This window comes from Rhipicephalus microplus, chromosome 5 (genome assembly GCF_043290135.1).
Source record: "Rhipicephalus microplus isolate Deutch F79 chromosome 5, USDA_Rmic, whole genome shotgun sequence".
Lineage (NCBI taxonomy): Eukaryota > Metazoa > Arthropoda > Arachnida > Ixodida > Ixodidae > Rhipicephalus > Rhipicephalus microplus.
In genome coordinates this window covers 50,564,641-50,590,957 of record NC_134704.1, presented here as the reverse complement: position 1 = coordinate 50,590,957, position 26,317 = coordinate 50,564,641, and the positions used below count along the sequence as shown (strand labels likewise).

The 26,317-nt window shown below is 47.5% G+C and overlaps 1 protein-coding gene across 2 annotated transcripts in view; it reads left to right on the top strand.

Moving 5' to 3' along the window:
* Window positions 1–25,753, top strand: part of LOC119173870 (uncharacterized) — a 396,568-nt gene extending 370,815 nt beyond the window's left edge. For both annotated transcript variants that reach the window (XM_075895412.1, XM_037424653.2), the window contains 4 exons: window positions 5,144–5,404; window positions 12,894–13,097; window positions 15,680–16,016; window positions 16,881–25,753. In XM_075895412.1, coding sequence (XP_075751527.1) covers window positions 5,144–5,404; window positions 12,894–13,097; window positions 15,680–16,016; window positions 16,881–18,913 — 2,835 coding nt within the window. In that variant the 3' untranslated portion in view covers window positions 18,914–25,753. The remainder of the gene's footprint in view (window positions 1–5,143; window positions 5,405–12,893; window positions 13,098–15,679; window positions 16,017–16,880) is intronic.
* The last annotated feature ends 564 nt before the right edge of the window (window positions 25,754–26,317 follow it).

Sequence of the window (26,317 nt, the reverse complement as noted above, 5' to 3'; positions counted from 1 at the left end):
GGATCTTCGAGTGAACGTCACATTCTCGCGACATATGCCGTATTTGCTCAAACGTAACGCCAGTGTTTTTCAAGTTTTTTGCTTGCTAAACACTACCCTCGCGTTGCATTGAGATACCGAAATAACGCTATTTTTCCTAATTTTTTTTTCTTCCCGAATGCAAAGATTTGTCACCTCTCGCTTTGCAATTCTGGTCGTGGTACAATCAAGTAAATACGGCAAGTGGCATGTTTGGAGGGCTTGACAGTGTTCTAAAATACTCGCTGGGCTAGACCATGTGTTAGTAAGAACGCGCTGTCAAGACCACCCATGGAAGTATACTCAGCCAGCCATGCATGGCCCACCGCCACGTACACTAGATGATGCCGTTAGTGATTACGCCTTCGTTCGGGAGTAAATCTCCGTCCCTTATTTTTCTCACTTTGCACAGGAAGTTTTTACACTCCCGGTGGGGTGTGACTTCTGAAGCGGGTCGACCGCGGTAAACGTTCTCTGGGGCGAGTAAAGACAACTCTTAAAAAGGAAAGTTTCATATATAATGAATGGTTTCACACGCAAAACGGAGTCCCCAGATCACCGTCCGTAGGTTAATATGGACTGTTTTCGTTTAGGAGGCGATGAGAATATTTCTAAATTGACTCATTATAGAGTCGTTCTGCGATTTAAAGGGGAAAATAATAACCTTAATCAAGCGAGTATTCTTGGTCTGCTAGAAAAAAAATGCAGGGGCTGGGCTACTTATAGCCGAGCACAGTGCGCAAACTGTATACCCCCCCCCCCCCCCGGAGAAAGAAAGAGGCGAGTAAGCGTTACGCACGCACTTACATCTATAGATAGCGCCCTCTTTTGGCCCGTACGCGTAATATTTCTTCGATAGTGCGGGCCGCCGCCTATTGGGGGCGCGTGTCTCGACAAAACCGCAGCCATGTCCAGAAATCGCAGTCCTCCATCTATTTTTTCTTCCTTGCAGGAGGGAGTCGGCGAAGCGGCGCACTTTTACTGCTTTTACTGCTACAAAGGGGTTGTACACGCACCGCAACGCGCGCACTAAATTAGGAGTGGGGCTATACAGTGCGTCCCCAGCCCTGCAGCGAACCCACTTCTTATAAACACCTCGTCTATTTTTTTTTGCTTACATCTTTCTTATCTCGATGTATTTAAGTGCAGAATGTGTGCACTATTTCAGTGGGACGACATCGAGGACCCACGCGACGCTTTCTCTTGCGCGTGTCCGAGCGCAGCAAGCAGGTCCGCTTCGTACGACTTTCCGGTTTATACGCACGCGGTTCACCGCACTTCGAGAGTGTAGACGTGATACATGGGCGGCGATATATTTTGTTCGACGTATATACGACTGGTCCGACGCCCCGCCTGTGCCAGTAAGATGTGTCGCGCCGTACATTCTCGAGGTTTCAGTACCGGTCTATACACATGGACTCTAGTGATTCAAGTCGTGCATGACTCATTTTAGTTTTTTTTTTTGTGAGACGCGTTTAAATGTTTTATTGCCCGTAATCACTCCTAGCGTGCGACGTATACCATTAACTATAGGTTAGTAGTATATTGACGTGCAGTGGCGCTCAATCTTAGTTGCAGCACGGTGGCATAGTTGAAGGTGCTTGAAAACTACACTGTAACAACGCAAACGTGATGCTGTTGGAAATACCAACAGGGGACGGAATGTTCACGTCGCTGATTGTTCTTCATGGCGGCGCCACCGTGGAATACAGGCAACGCTTTGAGAACGGCAGAAGTTTGGGCTAATTATATTGAGCGTGGTTGTATAGATCATTCGAGGATAAAAAAAAGTAAACACGGTTTGGAATGCAATTATTTTGGGAAGTAAACATTCTCTCCTTTTGGGTAGTAAATGGGAGGGTGCAAACTGCTACTTTTTCTCCAAAGGAGTTTACTGCTGGACGAGTAGGTGCCTGTCATCGTCTGTTTCTTCTTGTGTGTCGCGTTTAGTTGCGCTCTCACGGTGGTTTCTATGTTTCACTGTTCCCGCTGCTCTACGAATGCACGTATAACCTATAGCTGTGCCCCACGAGTAACATAAGTGTGCACGTGTGTGTGTGGGGTGTGGGGTGGGGGGGGGGGGGCGCCCTATGCATGAATTTTATGAGAAAAGGGGATCGGGTCGCTGCAAAGAGCCCCCCCCCCCCCTCGTGCAATCCTTCGTATGTTAACGACAAATAGCTATTTTTACGATTATGAAAGATAACTTAACCTCTCATTCGAAATTCATAGCTTGAATAGCAGTGCTAGCTAAGGTAGTTGGTGCTTATTCATTCTAAAAAGACAGGCGCGTTTGTGGTGTCCTGACCTTTTCCTTCGGTCCGTGTTTGCACATCCTGTCCTTTTAGAATCATGGATTAGAATCGCTATCCGGTGAATTGATGGCAATTGGGTGACAGACATGACAGTACGCAGAGTCGGGCGTTATGTGCGCGCAATTCGATAGCAGTCAGCTCTTCCCCCTATATATATCTCTCAGTGTTCTGGCAAACACGACTCAATGCACGGCAGCGGTATCCGAACGCGTACACCAGTTCCGATATTTTGCGTTTCCATCGGCTGCACAGGTAGCCAGCGCACGTTCAACGAGATTGGACGTGCCCCAATAACGCGTCACGTATCGCTTTTCTGCCTCGTTAGTAATTTTAGACGACAGGCGTGACGGTGCAAATATCTACATGCGTTATCTACAACGTGCTAGTTTTCATATGACGTCCGCGCTCCTCAGAGCTCGAGGCGTCTGGTTATAACCACTACTGAGCGTTCGCGTGAATTCGAAGAGATGTTACCCTTGCGACTGCTAAATGCTAATTTTGCTAATCGATAAATTTCACATCGGAAATCGCCAGCGGGTTTGCGTTAACGACTTCTTTCAGGCAAGTGATAAGATTCGGTTCAGTGAATATTCAAGCGCCCCGTCACGACTGTCCTCTCTAATTATACGACAGAGCGATAGAGGCGATTACTTCACGCCAGAGGCGACAATGTCTGAAGATTTTCTTCGCGCTTAATTTCTGATTAGTGATTCTAAGATAAGTCTCAATGGAGTCGGAATACGCTTTACGAGCTTGAGTAGCTCGCTGAGCTGCAAGAGTTGAGGCAAAAAAAAAAGAAAGAAACTATACCGCCCCTCACAGGCAGAATATCAAGTGTATAGAGGCATGACTGGTCATGCTATAGCCATGCCTCCTCCCGCCTATTCCTCATCTGTGGATGGTTTCCGTATTACGGAACTCTCTGTAGGCGGATGCCTTTCGGGACGCTCTCGTATGCTTTGTTTTACTGTGGTTGTATCTGTGCATTATGAGGAATCGTCGGTGGACCTCGTGTGTGTTGTATTGTTCGCTAGGAGCGAGTAGAACAAGTACACTGTAGTGTATTTGTAATTATGTGTAAATACATAGCCTATGACCCACTTACAGTTGTTTGAAATATAAATCCTAGAGTATTAAAGCACTCTAGGAGAGCTTTAACACTTGCCAATACGTTTCATATTCTCTCTGAGCGTTACTGCATGGCACGGAGATTCGAATACACTGCTGATCGAGATATGTACCGTACACACTTCTTAACGGTCACATTTTAAAAACGCTGCGTGGCACATCCGGGGACTGTGCCGGTTCGAAGGCGCATGCGGCGAATATACAGTCGAAGCAATCTCCTCTTTTTTTTTTTTTTTTCGCGAGTCGAGTGTGCTGTCACGTCTTCCATCTTTATGACACCCCTGAGGCTTGCAGCTCGAGAGGGTCGAAACGGCTGGATGCTTCATGATGCCCCGTATGCGCTCGTTTGGTTTCGTAGCGTGTTGTACGCCTCTACAAGGTATTAAACTCTTATGAGTGTTCCACGTCTTGCGTTATATCTTTACGGCTCTCTGCATGTTTCCACGTTCAACGGTTTCTTTCTTAACGTCTTCATTTCCTGGCGGAGAGAGAGAGAAGCTCAGTTAATATATAAAGTTGAATGGCATATACCTTCCACGGGGACCTAACTCCATCAGACTCCTGGCTTCATCAGACTCCATCTGACTCCGTGTAAACGTAGCATGTAAGCTACGTTTACACGGATCAGGTCACTCTGACTCGAATCTAGTCGGGTTTGCTGGTCGGTCAGAAAACGGGTCCTCACTCGATAGCACATGATTGATTGATTTGTGGGGTTTAATGTCCCAAAACCACCATATGATTATGAGAAACGCCGTAGTGGAGGGCTCCGGAAATCACTCGATAGCACAGATTTTACGCATGACAGAAAAAAACACTGATGTTTAGGACAAGCGCTTGTCCTGTGCATTAGTGCTCTTAATTCTGTTCTGTGTCGTGTCCACATTATGCAATATTTAAGATTATGAACCAACTTGTCCAGAAACGAATTTCAAATTTTGTCAAGGAAAGAGGTCGCCGGCGCTCGTGTAAGATGGACGGACGGACTCGCCATACCTTCTAAGCAAAGTGCATGCGAACGCAGTGAGTCGGAGCTGAGTCATCTCGACCTCCCACTCCTCTCATTACGCTTCATGTTCTGCTCGACGCGAACTAAGAAGGAAAAGGCTGGTGAAATAGCTTTTTTTTTTCTTTACCCTTGCGAAAATGGAGTGAGTGAGAAAGAATGGAAGACACGGAGGCCAGACAGATGCGCTGTGGTTCCCATTCTTGCGGAAGGGGATTAAGGGAGGAGAAAGGTTCTACCAGTGTGGAGCATGTGTACCTGTCAGACGCTGCGCCGTGCTCCCTAACGGGCTGCAGAAATTAGGTGTATTTTCTTTCCTCTAATCACAACCACCACCAGCATTACATCAAGCACTAAGCCGTGCTCCTGACCGGGCAGCAGAAATTAGGCGCCTCTTTCCTCTTAACCACCACAACCACCACCACCATTAACTGCCTATATACAATCAGTCTTTCTCATTTTCTTGTGCTGCCCTCGGCCTTTTTGGTTGGGGCCGGGACAAATGGTATTGCGAGGACGAAAGCCTCCGAGATCGAGAGGCGGTTCGCTACTTTTCCACCAGGGGAAATGAACATGCGCAGTGTTATTCAGGAAAAAATAAAAAGAGAGGGAGAGTGCGAGACCGTGATGCAATTGGTTTCTGACGAAGTCGCCGTTTTTGTCTGTACTCTGCCAGGTTCACCTGTACTTCTCGTCCCTGCCGGAGGACAAGGTTCCGTACGTGAACAGCGTGGGCGAGAAGTACCGCATCCGTCAGCTGCTGCACCAGTTGCCGCCGCACGACTCGGAGGTGCGCTACTGCAACGGCCTCTGCGAGGAGGAACGCCGCGAACTGCGCCTCTTCTCGAGCCAGCGCAAGCGCGAGGCCCTCGGCAGGGGATCCGTCCGGCAGCTACCCGTCAACGCGGCCAGCCTGCCGCCCATCGTGTGCCAGAACGTGAGTGGGCAGCTACCCTTCTCTTTCTAACTATCTGTGTCTGTGTATATATCCCCGAATCACGAACCTGATGACAGAGGAAGAAGCTCATATAGACAACACGGGAAGTCGCTTTGCAAGAGGCCTTGTAACCCGTTTTCTTTTTTAACTGCACATTGTATTTCTTGTTTTCCCTGCCGATTTAGTTGAGCCTTTGGGCCCTGAAATATTTTAATAAATAAATAAATAGATATGTCAGGTTCACACAATTCCAAGTCACTCGATATTACGCTCATCAGTTATAAGCCCTATAGTGTATATAGTATGTACATAGTGCCTCTGATTAGTTTTTCTTCTTTTATTCTTAAGTTTTCGTGTTTTTGTGTTTATCTTGTACGTTACTGTCATGATGTTGGAATATCCGGCTCCAAAGTAGCTTACATTTCCATATTTTGCCAAATATAAATTTTAAAAAGTTACACTCCACGGAAAGTAATGTGTGTGTGTGTGTGTGTGTGTGTGTGTGTGTGTGTGTGTGTGTGTGTGTGTGTGTGTGTGTGTGTGTGTGTGTGTGTGTGCGAGTGAGTTTCAGCAACTAGTCTTCATCAGCATATAATAAAACATTTGCTTACTTTTCAGGCAGCCTTGTTCCATTTCGCATACAAATAATCACACCTCTAGGTTATGCATGTGCATTTTCTTTTTACTTTAGAGGCAAATATATACCTTTGGCGTCTGCCCTGGAATACAGCACGTTGAACGACCTCCCGAGCAGTCTATAGTCATAAGCGTGCCCGGAGTTCCCCCTTCAGGGGTGGGGTGGGGGGAGGAGAACGAAGGCTCGTCGTAGCGCCCCCCTCCCTAATAAGCCGATGTATGAGGCAGCTGTTAACCCCCCCCCCCTTTTTTTTTTCAGGCTGCTAGCATGGTCCCTCAAGGTATTGAGGGACCAGGCGGCCGCCCCGCGGCCACCTATGATTCTAGTGATTTCACCAAAGCGTTCAGCTGTGATCAGCTCGTTAAGCTATAGACACACTCACTCTACAGGTGTTTCAATTCATCGTGTGCGATATGCATCTTTCTCGACCAAAGAACTGACAATTCAATTCAACTGACAATTCAACTGACAATTCAACTGACCAAAGACCAAAGAACTGACAACTCCGAATTGCGTCCGCATATGTGGACATTGTGCCTCAAGGGTAGGCCTTTACGACGAAGCTGTCTGTAGGTATATAATTTTAAGGACCTCGGGGTGACTAAGCGAAAAAAGGAAACGGTAGCGTCCTCTATAGAGCAGTGAAAGAAAAAAAAACTGATATGTAATGAAGCACTCCGAAGCATTACGGAACACCTGCTTCCTTTATGAAGTGGTGGAACCACATTGTAGCATTTTAGAGTGTATAAGTTTTTTTTTTTTTTACGGGTGCTGGTGTTCGAATTTGGGTCCCATTGCTCCGAAGACCATTCTATTTATTGACCACTAAAATAAAGTTTTCTCTCTCTCTCTCTCTTTTTCTCAGCAACTAAGCTACTCACCTAGGCCACGCACAGGTTCAGGTATATGCGAATATATCTGAACCTGTTAATAATGCCTTGTGTTTCCTACAACCGTGGTTGGGACTCTCGAAAAGCAACCTGCCAACAACAACAACAAAAAAAAAACAAGGCGAAGGAAACAGAAACGAAATTTCAACGGTGCCAGCGGACCCGCCTCGGGGCAATTAACAGCAATTTATACGTGAATTAAAAGCGTCAACACGCTAACGGGTTATATCGAGATGGCTACGGATGATGGCCATGCTAACATTGCTCTCTACTGAGCATCTACTTTGAAGTCACGAGCTCAGATTCGGTATCTCGCGACAACAGGCTGGAGGACGTTAAGACTCTGAAGAACCAGTATGTCAGCATGTCCGTATCTCTCTCTCTCTGCGTTTCATCTCCTATTAGTGTTTTTTTTTTTCTAATGTTGTTTAGGAGAGGTCAACGCTTTTCCAAAACGCCAGTTACTCCTTTTCAGAGATAATAGTTTGTTTTGCAATCCTTTGCTCTTTCTTCGATGTACTCTACATAGGATTCCAACTACGATGTAACTTTACGCGCGTCGCATACGTAGCCTTCTCTCTCTCTCTTGTTATGCATCCTATTTTTTTTTCGCGCGTTTCATCTTAGCCTTATCATCTCTTTCTTTTCCTAAAGTTTTGATCGTTCGCGACGGAGTATCTCCGTCTACCTGAAGTACAAACGCTCTTTTACGACTTTTGCACGGATCGTGAGAGAGAGAGGGAAAAAAAGAGAGAGATCGAACTGTCGAGAATTGGAGAACGGCAAGACTTTACAAAAACCATATACAAACATTCAAAGTGCAACAAAAAAAAATGGTTCGCCCGGGCCAACCGGGCAGCGAAGGGCAGTTTAATCTCGATGCCCATCGCTGATATGGAATGGACAGCGCAGGTCGGCTTCGTTCGTGGCCCGGGGCATCCGAGCGAGCATTTCCCACGTGCTCAGTGCGAGTGTCGCTTCCCCTTCGCCGCCGTTTTTACGATCGCGCCGCTGGATATCGCACGACGCAGCGCCCGGCCACCGCACCATGGAAACGACCCCGGCGTCTCGCGTTGGCATTATCGCGATCCCCACACCCCGACGCCTGGGGTCGCTGCTTGCCTGCCATAATACGTTACGGAAGCCTCGAATTCATCCTGTTCGTTTTATTGCGTTATAGTTCTGGAGCACGTGCGTGGGAGCAGCTGTGATGGGTTTGAAGGAAAGGGTGACGTTGAACGTAACAAGGGGGAGAAGTGACGCTAGCGAGATGAGTGGAAGGAGGGAAAGAGAGGTACAATGAAGTCTGGGTTGAAACCTCGCACGGCGCGCGGTTAACTCTCGTCCTGTAGCAGAAGTCATTCGATTGTGTGTGAACTCAGTGCGTTCGTGGCGCGGTGGCCTTTAGGCTTCCTGCTAGGGTAAGAGGTTGTCGGTTCGATACCCGGTGATCGTTATGAATGACTTGCGCTGACGTCACTGGAACAGCCACGTTGTAGCACCAACATGGTGGGACGCGAACTTCGTGAAGTACGTTAGTGTTTTCAGAACATGCTCGTTCTCTTGTTAATCATGCACAGGGGCTCAATATGGTCCCAGCGACATCGTAATCACAGTGCAGTAGGTGATTACGCTGCATTGACGTCATCTAAGCTGTCGTATTGGAGCTCTTTTGTGCGTAATTCACATCACGGGCAAGCTACGATAGGAACGCTCACGTGCTTATACTTAATTAGTTGTGCGTTTACGAACCTCGGCATGTGAGAATTAATCCGAGCACCACCGTCAAGGCCCCTGTAACAGTAAACAGCGCATCTTTGAGACTTAAAAAAACAACAACAACAGCAAACCCGTTGTTGTCCTGCTTGAAGTCGACAAATCTGTGCGAACACCTGCAGACAATTATGTGCATCTCCAAGTATGGGTGTGACTAGTGCTTTTTTTCACCCTTTTATTATTACTTTTTCCGGCAGGATACCAAATTGAACGTATGTCCTGTTACCCTTCCTGACTCACATACCGGCCCATCTGTTCTTGGGCTCGAGCACAGGTGGTGTATCGGTGCCACATCAACATTAAAAGGCCTATAGTGCGCAGCCCTAATCTTCGCATGCATGAATCAGCGCATGAAATGCCACGCTTTATGTCTGAATTCATCAACTGCACCGTTTCAGCATTCAGATAGTCACTTATCTTGTTTCGCGCATTGTCAGAATTGTTCAAAGTAGATGTATTACCCAGTCATATAAACTCGTTATGTAAACCGACCAATTAACGTTAACGTTACAGGCAAAGGGAAGATCGACCATACTTGGAGAACGTTGATTGAATCACTGCGCGCGGTAAAAGCGGCATACTTCCAGCCAACACTGACATCCGCAGCGTGTCGGACCAGGTCCGCGTGTACCGCAAGAAAAATTAAAAAAGAAATGAAATATGCATAATAAGAAAACTCGCGCCGCAGCCCTCTGCGTCGGGTCCGAACCGCGCGCTCTCCCCGAACTCTCTCTCGCTCTCCCCGAACGGGCCTCCCCGCTCACCGTGAGTGAGTCATGCAAACCACCGCGCCAACATTCTGTTCGGGCCGGGACCAGCGGGGCGACCCGACTCGTGAGCCCGGTCGATACCCTCGAAGCTGCACGAAATACAAACCGAGCGCGTATGGAACGCCCAATAGTTGCGGGTCTTCGTCGACGCGTCGCCTCTTTCTATACGCGACGCGACGCCACCTCGATGCCACGCACTGCTTGCACCGTTCTCCGGGACTCCCACCGTACACGTCTTCGCAGCAACGCGCCTCGTGCACTGCCCACGTGTCGCGTGGTTTCGTTCCATTTCTTTCTTCCGCCGCAGCCGCCACCTTTGGGAGAACCCGCTGTGCCGTCCCAGACAGGCTCTTTAGCGCGCCGCGTTGTGAATGCGTGTGTTCGAGTGCGCGCGTGGAAGCCCGCCTACTAGCCTTCAACGCGTGACTTTCGCGTCAGCACCTTGGACAAGCGTGGGTGCCTGAGTGCGGCGCCGGTGAGGACGCATGAAGCGCTCTGCAAACACGGGTAGGAGTCCGTTTGCTTTAGTCTTGTCTAGGTCTTCTTTCTTCCTTTCTTTTTCTTTCTTTATTCCTTTCTTTCCTTCTTTCTTTCTTTCTTTCTTTTTCGGGGCGAAGCTCCTTAAAGCGGCACCCGTTCGTCCCTAGTAGTCGTAGTCGTAGTGTGTAACCAGTGGTACATTTTGACCTGAAAGGTGGTGCCGGTGGGAAATTTCTCCTGTGCTTTGTTGAACAATAAAAAAGTTCGCGGCGTGCGCGTTAACTAAAAGCCGAATGCTCCTGTCTCTCAGTCCCCATTAGCAGCCATTGGCATGTTCCAGTAGGAAACTTTAGTGGAAGTAGAAGTGTTAAAAGCCGACTTCTGCTGTCTCTCATTCCCAGTAGCAGCCATTGTTTACCTCCAAAGTAGTGCCTGGTGAGATTTCTCCTGTGCGTGATTAAACAATAAAAAAATTTGTTCAAAACGTCGTTAATTGATGAAATAAACCAACGAAAGACGCCAGATGTTTTCTAAAGCAAAACAAAAAGAAGGCGCCAGCTGCTTAACGAAAGACGCCAGGTGTTTTTTATCGCGCGAATTAACGGAAGAAAACTTGACGGTATTACTTCCAGGAGCTTCGCCCAATCTCATCATTATTCACCTCGTGGATCTGCCGTCATTTCTTTTTTTTAAAAGCTGTGGTGATGTGGTCGTGGCGAAGATATAGTGCCAGGCCCTTGTTTCTTTCTCCCATTTGTGTACACTATAACCATAACACATTCGTGACATATAGACGCCTTCTCGATACCCGTCCGCACTAATTATACGAAGTGGAGCCATGACTAAGGAACAGCTAAAAATATATATATAGGCAATGGTGCAGCAGAGTATCTTTGGGGTGAGGGTCATACATTTGCATATATCTTCTCTCCTTATCCGCACTGTTCGCTACGTCTCGCATACCTAACGGCTTGAAAACATTAACATAGGCAAGTGAACTCTTCCTTCCTCGGATATCTAACAATTTGTGCCTTTTCGTTTTCCAAGGAGATCAGTAACCTTCACTGCATCGCACACAGTTGTCGAAACGAGGTATACAAGTTTTCGCTATCTTAAAACGCGTATGTTGCGCGTTTTCTTTTAACACCCGATATCTGGCCACTATTCAGTGCCGATAGGCAAATAAACTGTATGCCTTCTTTGCCCTTGGAGATTTGCAAATAGAGGCTATTAAGCGGCGGTTTCGTGAGGACGTTGCACGAAAGTGAATGAGCCTGCCCTCCTTTCAAGGTTTTATGCGCCCTAGATTGAAGCGCGCGAGTGGAAATGGCCCGATGGCGGTCGCTTGAGGAGTGTTTGCTTCGTAAGGGTCACCGAAATTCACGCACAAATGGAACGACTACAAACGGGGAACTAGTTACGTTTATCATATATTTGCCCCACTATTGAAGGACGAGTTACCTTCTATGATAACGCGCGTAACTTTAACACTTAATTGAAGGCTTTTAACCACGTCACCTTGTTTGTATGGAATCCATCTTAGTGACAAGTGGCCGCCGGTCATTGCGGAAAGCATTAAAGTTGAGTTAGTAAGCAATAAAGTGTTTCCGCCTTCGCGTTGTTCGTGCATGTTCCGCTGTCACTATGCAAAACACATCAATGGCATTAATCCTTCATTATTCCTTATATTTATCCGATAAAAGGTCTTCAATTCAAATGATCGAGCTCTACCAGGGAAGCATTAACTTGTTCTCTTTTCTTTTTTATTATTCTGCGTGTGTCAGGCATAAGACGTGCTAGAGGCTTTCTTCACAGGAGATAACACGGGCCATTCATTACAAAACAGAGAGTAGGTTATTGTTACAAGTACGGCGCAAGTTGCGCCAACATCGTAGAGGTACACATTTGACATGGCAGAGATAAATGTTTCAGACAAGACATACGCTTCACGAGTCAGTGCAAGTGCGAGAGATCACGCACAGAGGGCTTGAGACCTGCGAATCACGAATCAGTGCAAACACTTGCTTATCGCAAGCCGAACGCCAGCTCGATCTGTGCGAGACGGACACAAATACGATTTGCAAGAGCATTCATACAACCTATTTCACCAGCAATTGACCTGTACCCCAAACACCTTACTGAAAACCTTATTAATTCGCCAGGGATGCCTCGAAGGCAAAATCCATCTTCTGTGTTTTTTTTTTTTTTGCTAATTTGATGTGTTGATCCTCCCTCTCTCCCTCCTTCCTTCCGAAACTTTTGTGCGCTTAGCGTGGAGGTGCTGAGCCGTGCCCCCAACTAGTGCTGCACAAATAGCGGCTTTTTTTTTTTTCTTCTCAACCTCTCCTCCTTTTAACGTGCTCTTGCACTGCCTCCAAGATCGCGAGCTTTCCGCACCTGACCTGATTTTGCACAGTCTCCGTGATATCGGTCTTCCTTTGACGAAGTGGCGATGGCATGTGATGACGTCAAAATGTGAAGTCGTGATGTCACATATGTTTGCCATTTGTGACGTCATCGTGACCTCATGTGGTGATGTCATCGCGTGATGATGACTTCTGGCATCACTGCTGTTGACGACGCAGAAAACCTGCTGTAAGTTATCGCATTTGGTAAGGCACCCCTATCTAAGGCTTTCGCTTTAAGATATTCGCAGACAAATGTCACTCTTGTCCTCCGTCTCTTTAATTGTGTGCAGTGTGAGGAAACCTGCTGTAAGTTATCGCGTTTGGTAAGGCGCCCCCATCTAAGGCTTTCGCTGTAAGATATTCGCAGACAAATGTCACTCATATCCTCCGTCTCTTTAATTGTGTGCAGTGTGAGGAAAACTGCTGTAAGTTATCGCGTTCGGTAAGGCGCCCCCATCTAAGGCTTTCGCTGTAAGATATTCGCAGACAAATGTCGCTCATGTTCTCCGTCTCTTTAATTGCGTACAGTGCGAGGAGCCCTTGTCGGCGGGTGACATGTGCGTGCTGGCGTCCCGCGCGGGCCCCGACTGCGGCTGGCACCCGGGCTGCTTCACGTGCCACACCTGCGGTGAGCTGCTCGTCGACCTCATCTACTTCTACCGGGAGGGAAAGCTCTACTGCGGCCGACACCACGCCGAGAGTCTGAAGCCGCGCTGCACCGCCTGCGATGAGGTAACACTATGTGCTTGCTCGCACCTGCCGCCTCCGCACAAGGCGTCCTTAACAATGTTACTTTTTGCTACAAAGCAACGGACAACACAGATTTATGCATTAGTAAACTATCCCCATGGAGCGTAACAGTGTAGCGTGTTGTGGGGAGCTGCGCATGCGATCATCAAATGCCAGTTTTCCTGTGGGAAAGGCCGCATGTCAATACTATGTGCTGAACAAGGACAAGACACATGTAGAGATGCAAATGGTATTTCACCTTTGAACTCAATGTATGCTACGAGGTTAAAGTTAAAGCTTGCTGTCCGAGTCCTACTAAATAAATAATATGAAAAATAATTAAAATAGGACTAGATATGCCCATCTCCAGCATATTAAAGTTTTCGTCAAGGTCGAGAATAAGACTATTTTTTTAATGCGAATGCATTTCTTAGTCGGGACATGTCAGGCATCTGTCGGTGTCTGCGCGCCGGCAGGTGTTATCTCTCCGCTCTCACTCCCTCTCCCATAGCAACAGCTGCTGGCGCGTGCGCTTATCGTCGCCCCTAGCAACCGGAGCAGGTGGTGTGGGCAGAGTAGCGGAGAGTAAGTGGAAAGGAGGACCGCGCTCTAGCATGTGAGGGTGCTCGCATAGCATGGAGAAAATGGAGAGAGTGTAGGTACAGTGCTTCGCCACTCCTCTCGCCGTTCGCTCTCTCTCCTCCCTGCACCCTATTCTCCCTTGCGCTTGCTGGTAGGTATTGTTAGGAATGAAGTGTCGGAACATGCCGCCACGTCCGTGACTACAGTGACTTTGGGTAGCAGCATGGTCCTGGCTGAAGCCATCCGAATCTCAGGAGAAGTCGGGTCGAGGAGCTGGAGTAGGTGAAAAGAAGCGTTTATGTACAGTATTTACATGTTTAGAGTAACGTACATCATGAAACAGATGAAGCACCCCTGAGCGTCTCTGTGCTCGCATTTTATACATTCCGTCTTCCCAAGATTCCTTGTGGGGGAACACAATTGAGTTCAGGTCCCTCCAATAGGATTGTCCTCTTTAACTCCTCCCCCGAGCAGGCAGCCAGACCTCCTTCTAGGAAAGTGCGAGGGCTTGCACATTTGGTTGCACAGGGAGGAGCAGTACGGCACCACTGGCTCAGTTCAATGACCTAGAACTCCTCGGGTAGACTCCCCCGGTAAGCAAGATTACAGGTTGACTCATCCGACGCTGCTAGCTCCTCGCAGGCTCCAAACACAATACATCAAGGCACGTCGCTGGCCCAGGAAAGTGGAAAGCATTCTCGCAGGACAAGTCCAGATGCAAGGCCCATTCTCCGATGTACAACGCAGAGGAGGCGGCAGGTCAGGCTGTAATAGTCCCTTCAGGTAGTCAGGTGTGTCTAAAGGGTTTTAGGTCCGCAAGCCTAGCAGACTCGCCACACCACCACTGTAGATGAAACTGCCTTGGAATGTCGCTCCACACAGGACGACGAATCCCGGTAGAGCTGGTAAGGCCGCGGCACAACAGTATATACAAATGGAGTGAAGGGCGCGCCTCACTCTCGACCGTTTTCTGGCTGATGAATGTGTAAACAAATGGTTACGGTACAAACACTCGTCTCGTCAACACTTTACGCCATTAAAACTACTGCGCCGTGTACTCTCGGCGCAAGAAATGCATTCGCATTTCCTCACGATTCTCTTCGGGGAGGTGGGGGCAATTTTTTTATTGGTGATGTGGCGCTGAAGATAAAAGTTCGCTTTGGCACATGTGTTCGAATCGGACACTAGAATGCAAATGTAGGTCAGTTCATAAGAAAACAACACCTAAACTGCAGCATGGTTGCACACAAGTAGTTAAGTATTACGGGAACATCATCTCCTGCACTAGCCACGAGGAACTACATTTATAATGGCAAAAATAAAGGGTTGGTTATCTATGCTAACACTATTGGCCTAGAGGCGTTCCCTAGACTTATCTTGGAAGTCGAGAACGATGCTGCCTACAAGCACGACGTTGAAACATTGGAACGTTGGTAGATAGGATGGCACTCATTAGATGCTGATGTATATTGAACATATTACGCAGTGTCTTGGCAAAACTAAATCTTCAAAATTTTTGTATCTGCAGATTTTTCAATGTTTTTTTTTTTTTTTTGCTGCATATACAACGTATTCATCGCACCCGTTACTTCAAAGGGTTGGCTTTGCCACATACAGACTGTTGTTGCGGCTACGCCTGCTTTGACTGGTGGTTATTTTGGAAGTTCAGTGCAGGTAGGTGATTCTGGAGAGCCCGCCGAGATATTTGCCACATACACCACTTCCCTCACATTGTGCCTTTTTTGTAAATTCTGCGACTTTGTCATGGTGGTATCTCTAACCTTCATTCCAGAAAACACTCGCTTATCCTAACGAAACAAAGAACATGAGGCGTTTCAAATATACGCCCGGTTCAGCGACCTGCGATTTCATGCTATTTGCCTGAATGCTATAGCCAAGTATATATTCTTTACTGCTGTCGTACTGTTGTTTGTGACACAAGTGCCGTTAGCTTGAAGGATTCCAGAGGTGCCAATGATGACCCTCTCTTCGCTGGGATGCAGATAATTTTTGCGGACGAGTGCACGGAGGCGGAAGGCCAGGCGTGGCACATGCGCCACTTCTGCTGCTTTGAGTGTGACCGTCAGCTGGGCGGCCAGCGTTACATCATGCGCGACGGTAGACCTTACTGTCTGCGCTGCTTCGACGCCATGTTCGCTGAGTTCTGCGACACGTGCGGCGAGCCCGTGGGCGTCGACCAGGGCCAGATGTCACACGAGGGACAGCACTGGCACGCCACCGAGGCCTGCTTCCGCTGCGCCACCTGCCGCCAGTCGCTCCTGGGCCGGCCGTTCTTGCCCCGCAAAGGGCTCATCTACTGCTCCCTCCAGTGCAGCAAGGGTGCGTTTCACCGAATTTCGTATAGACGCTATGAGTGTCCCCTTTATAACAGGCCCGTGATGTATGTGCCTCCAGGCTTGGCAGCAACAGCAACAACAAAGGCAAAAAATAAATATTGGCTTAATACCTTCTCTACTTTGATTAATCGGCTTTACCATAAGAAAAACGTGACTTCTCAGCCCAGCTCTCTGTCCCTTACAACTGAATGACCGTATTTTTCTCACTGTTTATTTTTTTACTATGTGTATACTCTTCTGCCACCTATTCTCTAACCGTGTACCTTACTTACTTAATCGCAGACGTCGTATAGCATAAGTGCTGCTTACAGAGGTACAAGCCCGTAACCCCCTCTTTTCCCCCCCATCCCCATTACGACAAAGGTGTAAGAGATGAAGGTGAAGCCTTCCTCGGGCTGCTAACATTCCTGGTTAAAATAACTTGCAGCAGTTTGTTCAGGACATGTAGTCTACTAACAAAAAGAACATTGCACATAACTGACCAAACCTTTATCCAGCAATGACTCATTTATTATTGGCTATGAATATACGCCATTAACCCACCACAGTTGTCTAGTGGTTATGATGCTCGACTGCTCTCCGCAGAGCGCGGAATCGAATCCCACCTGCGATGGCCGACGAACGCTTGAAGCCCCTGTAGTTGCACGTTAACAAACCCCAGGTGATATAAATGGCCCAATTCCTTCACTATGGCATTTCTGATATTGACATTGTACTTCTGAGACATTAAACGTCAACAATTATTATTTACGGCATTACTGCTCTTTCACATTAAGCGAGTTCGCATTCCTTTCGCAGGCCATGTTCCTTCCCAACGTAACGCTCAACTTCTTTGTCTTCTCTCCAGGCGATTCCAAGTCGTCTTCTCAGAGGGCCAACAACTCGCCGTGCTCACCATCCTCGAGCAAGGACCTAGTACAAACGAGCGCCCCGACCACGACTGCTTCGAACTCTCCGAGCCGACATAGCACGATCCGGCAGAGCCCACTGCTCCTGAGGAAGCAGTCGAAGCAGTCGTCGCCACTTGAGCTCGACGATCTGGTGGAGGAGTGTCCGCCGCCGCCTCCTCTCCCGACCTCGGGTCCGCCTCGCGAAGACGAAGGGGACCTCTCCTACGTCACCGACCCGACGAGCTTCCAGAGGTACTCCGACTCGGCCTCCTCTCAGGGACACTCGGACACCACGGCAACAGTTCGCTCCGACTCGCCGCATTCTGCAACCCGTTCCGGCACGCCCGAATCTCAGGGCTCTCACCACAGTTCCCAGCCACAAACACCGCCCAAGCCGCGACCGTGTTCACCAGCAGAAAGCCTGAAAGGTATCAGCGGCCTGCCTACCATCCCACCATCGGCGGGCATACTGAAGAAGTCGGCAAGCTTGGTGTCCGAGTCGCCTCTAGGACGCATGAAACACTTCCCGGCGTCGCCGTCCCTTACGGCGGCACGAAACCCCGGCTTCCCTTCGCCCAACTCTCCTGGGAACGTCAGGAGGCTCTTGTCTCCGGTGGCGTCCCCCGCACTTCAGACGTCAGGCCACCGCTCACCGGGCCCGCCGTACAGTCTCGGAGTGCCGGCGACGCCTCCCAAGCCACTGCTATCACCCAATGTTGGAAGAAACCTCTCCATGGCGTCCTCTTCGCGAGGAAGTGTTTCCGCTTCGCCATCTATTTACGGCGCACGCCAGAAGACTGTGCTCTCTCATTCCATGTCGCAATCTCCAGACAGCCCTAGGATGAGGCAGCGATTTCAGGGGACAAGTCCATCCCTCGCAGGTTCCCACGGGGCAGGTCATTCTGCGAGCCAGTGTGCACGGTTCCCGCCTGGAATCACACCCATGTCGCCGATGCCATCCCCGACGCAGATGGTTCGTGGCATCCTCGGTCAAGGTGAAAGCCCGCGGTGCCAGCCGCAGCAGGCCCTGCCTGAGCGGCAAGTTGCGTGTCGCCCTCAGGGCACTGCAGCTGCCACATCGTCTTCTCCCGGTGACGCTCTGCTCACGCCTACTTGCGGTCGTCGACGCGAACCACTCAACGTGTCCGACCTCAGGCTCGGGGCCCTGCTGGCCAGTTCCGAGGTCTTCGTGGAAGTGGTCGAGGAGATCCAAAACGGACCATTCAGCAAAACCAGCAGCCACCACCACCACCGCCTTTCGGGTTCCCACTTCTCTATGCCGGACCTTTCCGTAGGCCACGCAGCGTACAGTAGCAGTCAGCATCACATCGAGCAACAGCAGCAGTCTTCCTCCTATGGTGCGCGGGACGAAGATGATGGCAGCACGTACTACTCTCCAGAATCTCCGGGCGCAACTGCAGGCAGCGCACCTTCGTCACATCCGACGACGCCAAAGATGCTGTCAGTACACTTTGACCCTAGCCTAGGTCAGGCAGAGAGCGACACCGACGCCGCTTGTAGCAGTGGCCGCCGTGGAAGCTCGCGTTCGTCGAGGCGATCCCGGCGACACCGGCGCGACGACTCGAGCTCCAGCGAGGGTGGGTACGAGGATGAGCAAGACGTGGCATCGACGTCGTCGAGAATCACGGTTCACTCGCAGCCCAAGTCGCAAAGGTCGAGGCGAAGCAAGGATGCAGCAGCAGCCAGGGCGCGCAGTGCGTCAGAGGGAGCGGTGTCCTCCCGGAGGGATCGACCGCAATGTAGCCGGAGGGCTCCCGCTGAGCTGCCACTGGAATATGACGACGTCTGTAGCACATGCTCCAGCTCGAGTTCGGATGACTTCCCCTATGAACTGCCCCAGAGGAGAGCCTACGGTGGCGTGCGCATATCGTATGTAAGCAGTGATGCCCTCGCGGTGGCCAAGCAGCGCACCAGGACTCGCTCAGCTGAGAAGAAAAATGCTGCAGACAAGAATTGCATTATTTCATGAGGCACGAGTGTGTGTATGTGTGTGTGTGTGCATGCATGGGTCCGAGTGTCATGTATGTGTCTGTATTTCTTGCTTTCATTCATTCAGTGGTACGAGTCTATCACAGCCAGTGCAAAGCCAAGCTTATTAAGCAATTTTCTGTTGATGCTATGGAGATACGCAAGGATAGAGCATGGTACTGCTTTACACACTGAAACATTTTTTTTGCAATAATTGGACATCTTAAAATGGCATTCAGGGCTTTTTAGTTCTCATTGCTCTACCACTGCATTGTCCTCAGCTTTTAATTATTTTCTAGCATGTCCTTCAAATAGGGCTGCAGTGGTCACCAGTGCAACCTCTGCTTTTAGTTAGCTACGGCCGAGAATCAGTTATGGCCTCCTGATGACTTGGTGGGTTTATTCGTAATGAAATAAATAAAGAACTTGCTCATTTTTTTATTGCAAAGTGCTACTTCAACACCGAATGTATTGGCTTTGTGTTGGTTCTGTGGTAGCCTCGTGTGAGCATTTGTCTTCATTGCAGCATTAAATACGCGAACAACACACCATGAAATTCAAGAGCAACGTGCGGGTATTCAGCCTACGTCATGTGTCAGCCTTTGGTTACATTCTCGTGTCATGTGTTTTGCAGATGAAGATTATGTGAATTGCTTGTGTCCCACATGTCTACATGTGCAGGGTACTTGTACTGAAGATTCCTGCCGAGTTTTACTGCTCCTGGGTGTGTGTGTGTGTTAGGTCATTGTAAGTAATCACACCTCTGAACAAAGTGCTGCATTGAGCGGGAAATATGCACACCTGTACAGACAAAGAGTTTAAGAGTGCCGCTAAACGTTTTCACGCTTACTTCTGAGGTGAAGAACATAACTTCTTATTACAAAGCAACAGACAACACAGATTTAGCATTTGTAAAATATCCCCACAGAGCATAAGAGTGTTGCCTGTTGTGGTGAGCTGCGCATTTGATCACCAAGTCCCAGTTTTTCTATGGGAAAAGCACACAGGCCAATAATATGTGCTGCAAAAGGACAAAAGACATGTAGAGATGCATGCAAATAGTCTTTCACCTTTTAACTATACGAATGCTACAAGGTTAAAGTTGAATGCTGTCCGAGACCTACTGGAAAAATTTAAGATTAACAATAATTGAAATAGGCCTTGCATTACCCTCCTGCAGCATATTAGAGTTTAAGTCAAGGTCGTGGGCGAGACTATTCTTTTTTTTATTTATGGTTTTACACTGAAGATGAAAGTTCACTTTGGTAAATCTGTTCGAACAGAGCACTAGAGAACAATTGTACGTCAATTCAAAAGAAAACAAGACTTAAATGTGTAGCATGGTTGCACACAAGTAGCCAAGTATTACAGGCACATCATCTGCTGCACTTGCCAAGAGGGACCACATTTGCAATGGCAAATGTTATGTGTAGCAAGGCTTAACAGCTCCCATTTGAGGCATTGGAGAGCCTATTTAAAACGTGAACAGCTGTAACATTACACTGCTTTGAGAAAGTACAGCTTTACACAAAGCTTGGCATTTATGATAGGTATAGACAAACGTGACCAACACATTGAGGTGACGAGATGCAGCTTAAGTGCCCATCATGAGCTGCGTCATAGATACACCCACACTGCCTTATGTAATACTTTCCAAGTGTCGCTGAACAAATCGCATTCACTTCCCGCTTTCTTAGACATTGCTAGGTGTTTCAGTGAATTGTCTAACCACATGCCTTATGCGTCCCATTGCCAGCCTACAATGTTTGAGAGCTAGACAATAATAGCTTTCTCATTCTATATAGAGCCTATGAGAAGTTAGGTGTGGCACTACTGAGAAAAGCGCATCATCTGTGAATGTTCATAGGCTGCTCTTCTAAGTGACAAGGCTAGATAAAGGAAAGCCGGGAAGTTTGCAGTCACAGGTCATACACTAAGCAATAGTTCAAAGTGTCACACGTATTCGTGCTAGGAACCCGGTAGGTATAATATATCATCTCTTTTTGTTCTATACGGTTCTTGTTTTCTCACCATCGACCATTCATAGTTGGTCAATTTTGGCGATAAAGAGAATGGACTGTGGCTCAGACCATTGATAAAATGCGAAACAAAATAGTTGAAAAAGCATTTTTACATCCATTTTACATCCTGATCACTAACACAGCAGCAAAAGCAAAAAAACACAGCTACCGAGGCATTGCATAGAAGTTTTCTGCCTCAACATTTGACAGTTGCCAAGGTTAAACTTTGGCAGTAAAACCTTGGCTCACCTTCCTTTGATAAGGAAGGTGCTGTACCAGGGTTTTGAGGATACACATAAGATGACCACACCCTACGTACTGGATGATGTGCTTATAGCACACAACATCTGCGTAAAAAGGTGAAAGTGGTAAGAAGGCCTCGAAGCATGACACCAAACAGTTATGTTCTTCGTAATGGAACATCACAAACATTGATGATTGAAAACTGGATTAAGAAATGAAACCTGTGGTGCCAAAAAAAAAAAAAAAAACGCCAGCGACTGTTCTTGGTAACCACCGCTCCAAGAGCGTTGTTACAAGCTCAGTTGCTACAGGGAACTATAACTGATTAAAAAACACAGCGCAAACAACGGCAGGAAGAAAGGAAGAGACAGGACAGAGCGCTGACTTACAACTGATCTTTATTAGGAAATGCGAACAAATATATATCATGGCAGGCAAATAACACGTGTCCACCACAAAATCAAAAAAGTCGCACAAACGTCACCATCACCGTGTCGCCACTGTCTCACCGCACACGTGTTCATCTTACAGATAAGAAGTCCATCTCTTTTTGAGAGAGGGTTACAGATGCCCTACTTACACATTGATCTTTCAGACGTGCAATTTCAGCCGCTTCCATTATCTCCCTAGTTTTCCTTTCTTTGTGCCTGGCTAGGACTTTAGTGTCGCGAAACTGCGGTATGCACCCACAATCCCTACAATGGATGCCAAGGTGGCCGCTAATAGTGTTCTTCACGTTGTACTCGTGCTCCTTCAATCTTGTGTTTACGCACCTTCCTGTTTGGCCCACGTATATTCTTCCACATGACAGCGGGATCGAATAAACTACATTTTCCGCGCAAAGTATGTAACTAAATTTATGATTTACTGCGCAGAGCTGCGGCACTCTTGCGGGTTTGTTCACTTGCGCACATATGGACAACAGCTTTTTCGGCGCAGAGAACAGCACTCTGACGTTGGCATGCTTCCCTATCTTTTTCAAATTGTGTGCGATCCCATGCATATACGGCACAACGGTACACTTATGATTTCTGTTGCACTCCGATAACGATTGCCGGCCCTGGGTATGCTTTAGCTTTTTTATAATAGATTCTGCGACAGAAATTAACAGATATGATGGATAAGCTGCTGCCTTAAGGCGTTCAAGTTGTTTACTGAAGCTCTCTGAAATTAAGTGCCGACAAGACTTCTTTAAGGCATTAGTAAAGCACGTTGTGGCAATAGACCTCTTTACCAATTTAGAATGGCAGGAATCAAAAGGTAGCAAAGGCTTACTGGCTCGTGGCTCGTACTCCCAGCAAATGTGATCTGTTTCAAATTTAAGCTTTAGATCAAGAAACCTAATGACCTGCCCCACTGGTAACTCATGCGTTAAAACAAGTGGCTGGAAATGCTTTCGAAATTCACTTAGCACTTCTAACATTAGTGGTGGTAGGCCTGATTCGTCCGTCTGAAAAATAACTAAGAAATCATCTACGTAGCGGAAGACCTTGGCCAGCCTTGAAACATTCATGTGGTCGTGCACTTGCCTATCTAGTTGCGCTAGGAAAAGATCACTTAATATCGGAGCTATGCTAGATCCAATGCAGACCCCATTTGTCTGGATGTAAACCCTGTCATTCCATGTTGCAAAAGTCGAATTAAGGTACATGGTTAAAAGCTCTAAAAAACTGCCAACCGCTAACCCTGTGTCGTTCTGAAAGGCGGTTGCACCATGCTTATCTATACACTCTTCAATACACAGCATAAGTCGACTATGAGGCAAGGAATAGTAAAGGTCCTTTACGTCAAATGAGCATGCCATGTAGCTTTTGTCGTTACAGGTATCTAAAAACGCAATCACATCGTCAGAATTTCGCACAATAAAGGGGTCATTTACTTCCAATTTCCTTAACTTTTCTTGCAGAAACGAAGACAAGCATTTCTGCCACGTACCATTTTCCGATACTATTACCCTTAATGGCGTGTCCACTTTATGGGTTTTTGCAGTGAAAAATATATGCAAGCTCCCACCTTTGCTTTTGTCAATCGATTTCACCAAGCTCTCAAGATTTAGTTTTTTACATAGCTTCTTGGCTTTTGACTTAACCTGCTGAAGGGAAACATTTTCCTTTAAGGTGAAAGCTGAAGATATCGCTTCCTCAGCTTTTGATATAAATGTGCACTCCTTTAAAACTAGGAAGCCACCTTCTTTATCGGACGGTAACAAAGCCAAAGCGTTAGTTCTCAGGAAGGACACCGTCTGCCGAACTCGAATGTCATTCTCCCACTGTCCGCACTTCACCAATACATCAACACCTTCAGACACGCACCTGTCAGCGTCCGCCTCTGGAGCCAGTTCCGACACTTGCCTCACCAAGGTTAGCAGTTCAGGCGCAGTCTTTACAGGTTGTATGGCGAACTTTGGTCCTTTGTTCAGAACTTTGCGAATGCCGTCCGGAAGAGACACATCCCCGAGGGTCTTGACGCCGTCGACGTTTGCCCTTGTAACCTTAGGTGCAGAAGCACGAAGTTCAGCTAAAGTTTGCATCCACATAAACTCAGCTGTTGAATCCGCCAGGCTCCTGAATTCTCTCCATTTCCTAATTGGTCGAGGTAGTACACTTGGGCCATGAAGGCGCAGGAACAAGCAATCCTTGTAGAACCTTGCCTGCCTATTCCACTCTGCTCGTAAAATTTTGCACATTCTTGTTCCATGTCCTTGCGATGGAAAGAAGCCACCAAAAAGCCCCAACACTTCTGGCGGCAGCCACTTCTTCTTTAGATAAAACGACAGGGTGCGTGCTCGGCAGACAGAGACGGCAAAGAGGGTGATGAGGACGTAAGGATCCACATAGGAACAGTTAAAAGAGCCCTGTGTACTAGAAATGAAACTTGCTAAGGTTAAAGCTTGGGCGAGTTGGTTCAAATACATGATTAAAAAACACAGCGCAAACAACGGCAGGAAGAAAGGAAGAGACAGGACAGAGCGCTGACTTACAACTGATCTTTATTAGGAAATGCGAACAAATATATATCATGGCAGGCAAATAACACGTGTCCACCACAAAATCAAAAAAGTCGCACAAACGTCACCATCACCGTGTCGCCACTGTCTCACCGCACACGTGTTCATCTTACAGATAAGAAGTCCATCTCTTTTTGAGAGAGGGTTACAGATGCCCTACTTACACATTGATCTTTCAGACGTGCAATTTCAGCCGCTTCCATTATCTCCCTAGTTTTCCTTTCTTTGTGCCTGGCTAGGACTTTAGTGTCGCGAAACTGCGGTATGCACCCACAATCCCTACAATGGATGCCAAGGTGGCCGCTAATAGTGTTCTTCACGTTGTACTCGTGCTCCTTCAATCTTGTGTTTACGCACCTTCCTGTTTGGCCCACGTATATTCTTCCACATGACAGCGGGATCGAATAAACTACATTTTCCGCGCAAAGTATGTAACTAAATTTATGATTTACTGCGCAGAGCTGCGGCACTCTTGCGGGTTTGTTCACTTGCGCACATATGGACAACAGCTTTTTCGGCGCAGAGAACAGCACTCTGACGTTGGCATGCTTCCCTATCTTTTTCAAATTGTGTGCGATCCCATGCATATACGGCACAACGGTACACTTATGATTTCTGTTGCACTCCGATAACGATTGCCGGCCCTGGGTATGCTTTAGCTTTTTTATAATAGATTCTGCGACAGAAATTAACAGATATGATGGATAAGCTGCTGCCTTAAGGCGTTCAAGTTGTTTACTGAAGCTCTCTGAAATTAAGTGCCGACAAGACTTCTTTAAGGCATTAGTAAAGCACGTTGTGGCAATAGACCTCTTTACCAATTTAGAATGGCAGGAATCAAAAGGTAGCAAAGGCTTACTGGCTCGTGGCTCGTACTCCCAGCAAAGCTTGAATTTGCTTAAGCTTGAATATCAAGCTTAAGCAAATGTTTACCTGAAGATCTATTAGCCAAATTTCTTGTTTTAGAGAAAGCTATAGCATAGCACATCAGAAGCCAGATGCTTGAAAAGTACTCAAATCAACCAAAACATTGAAGTACTCAAGTTCCAATTATTGCGAGTCACCCATACACTATCCTTTGTCTGCGAAGCCTGGTTCTAGAGCAATTTTTCTACTTTGCTCCCCCCCGTCTCCTTCTTAAAAACATTATATTTTTCTTCAAGAATGAAACGTCTAAAAGGACAATGTTCATTATGGAGTGAATCATCAGCTTTCTGTGTCTTACTAACTGTAAGTGGCGTGTCGACACATCTGAGATCAGGGAGCTTGTATGTATACCCAGTTTTTAGTATGGTGCGCAGAAGGAGCGACTGCCTACCAGCGACACTACGACATCATTGCCAAAGCAAGTGCGTTTTTTTTGTGTTTTGTATAGTGTACATGATGAAACCAACGTTGTGGGGAACGCGGACTCTCCATCATTTAATTATTTTCATTTCTACAGATCTGTTTTCTTGTGCACTCTCTACAAGGGCGGCAACTGGACTGGACAAAGAGGCGTGCAAGCGTGTCACAATTGAACCATAGATTATATGGTTTTATACAAAGTAATAAATCAAATCACTTCTTACTGTTGTGTGGAGTGTTATTATAGAGTGCCTCAGTTCAAGTCACTTCGACGTCTTGAACAATTTAGAAAATATCAGGCTCGTGTCAAAGCAACCTGATGGTCACGCAACCAGACATTACAATGCACCCAAGGATGCTCCTGACTAACAGTATGATGCACCCAAGAGTGCTCAGAAATACGTACTGCAGGTTGTTTTAGCAGGATTCGTGGACATCAAAAAAAAAATCACAGCATATCCACGAAGTGAATGATGATGAGTGGGGTGAAGCGTCCCTCCGTCCATTCGTTCGCGTGTCCGTCTCTCCGTGCATCCGACCGCATTCGAGAATGCAGAAGGCGCATGGGTAATGACGAGATGTGAGCCAAAGAAGCCTAGCGCAAGCGTCTTCAACGCGCCCATTGCTCTGTTTTGTCCATGCCCCTCCAACGATCTGCCACGTACCCCGACTATCCAGGAGACTGAGAGGGGCACTTGTTCTACTCGTACCCAGGCACAGCTGTGCCGAGAGCAGCAACAAATCGGAGAGTAGCAATACAGCGCCATCTAGAATATCCCACTCAACT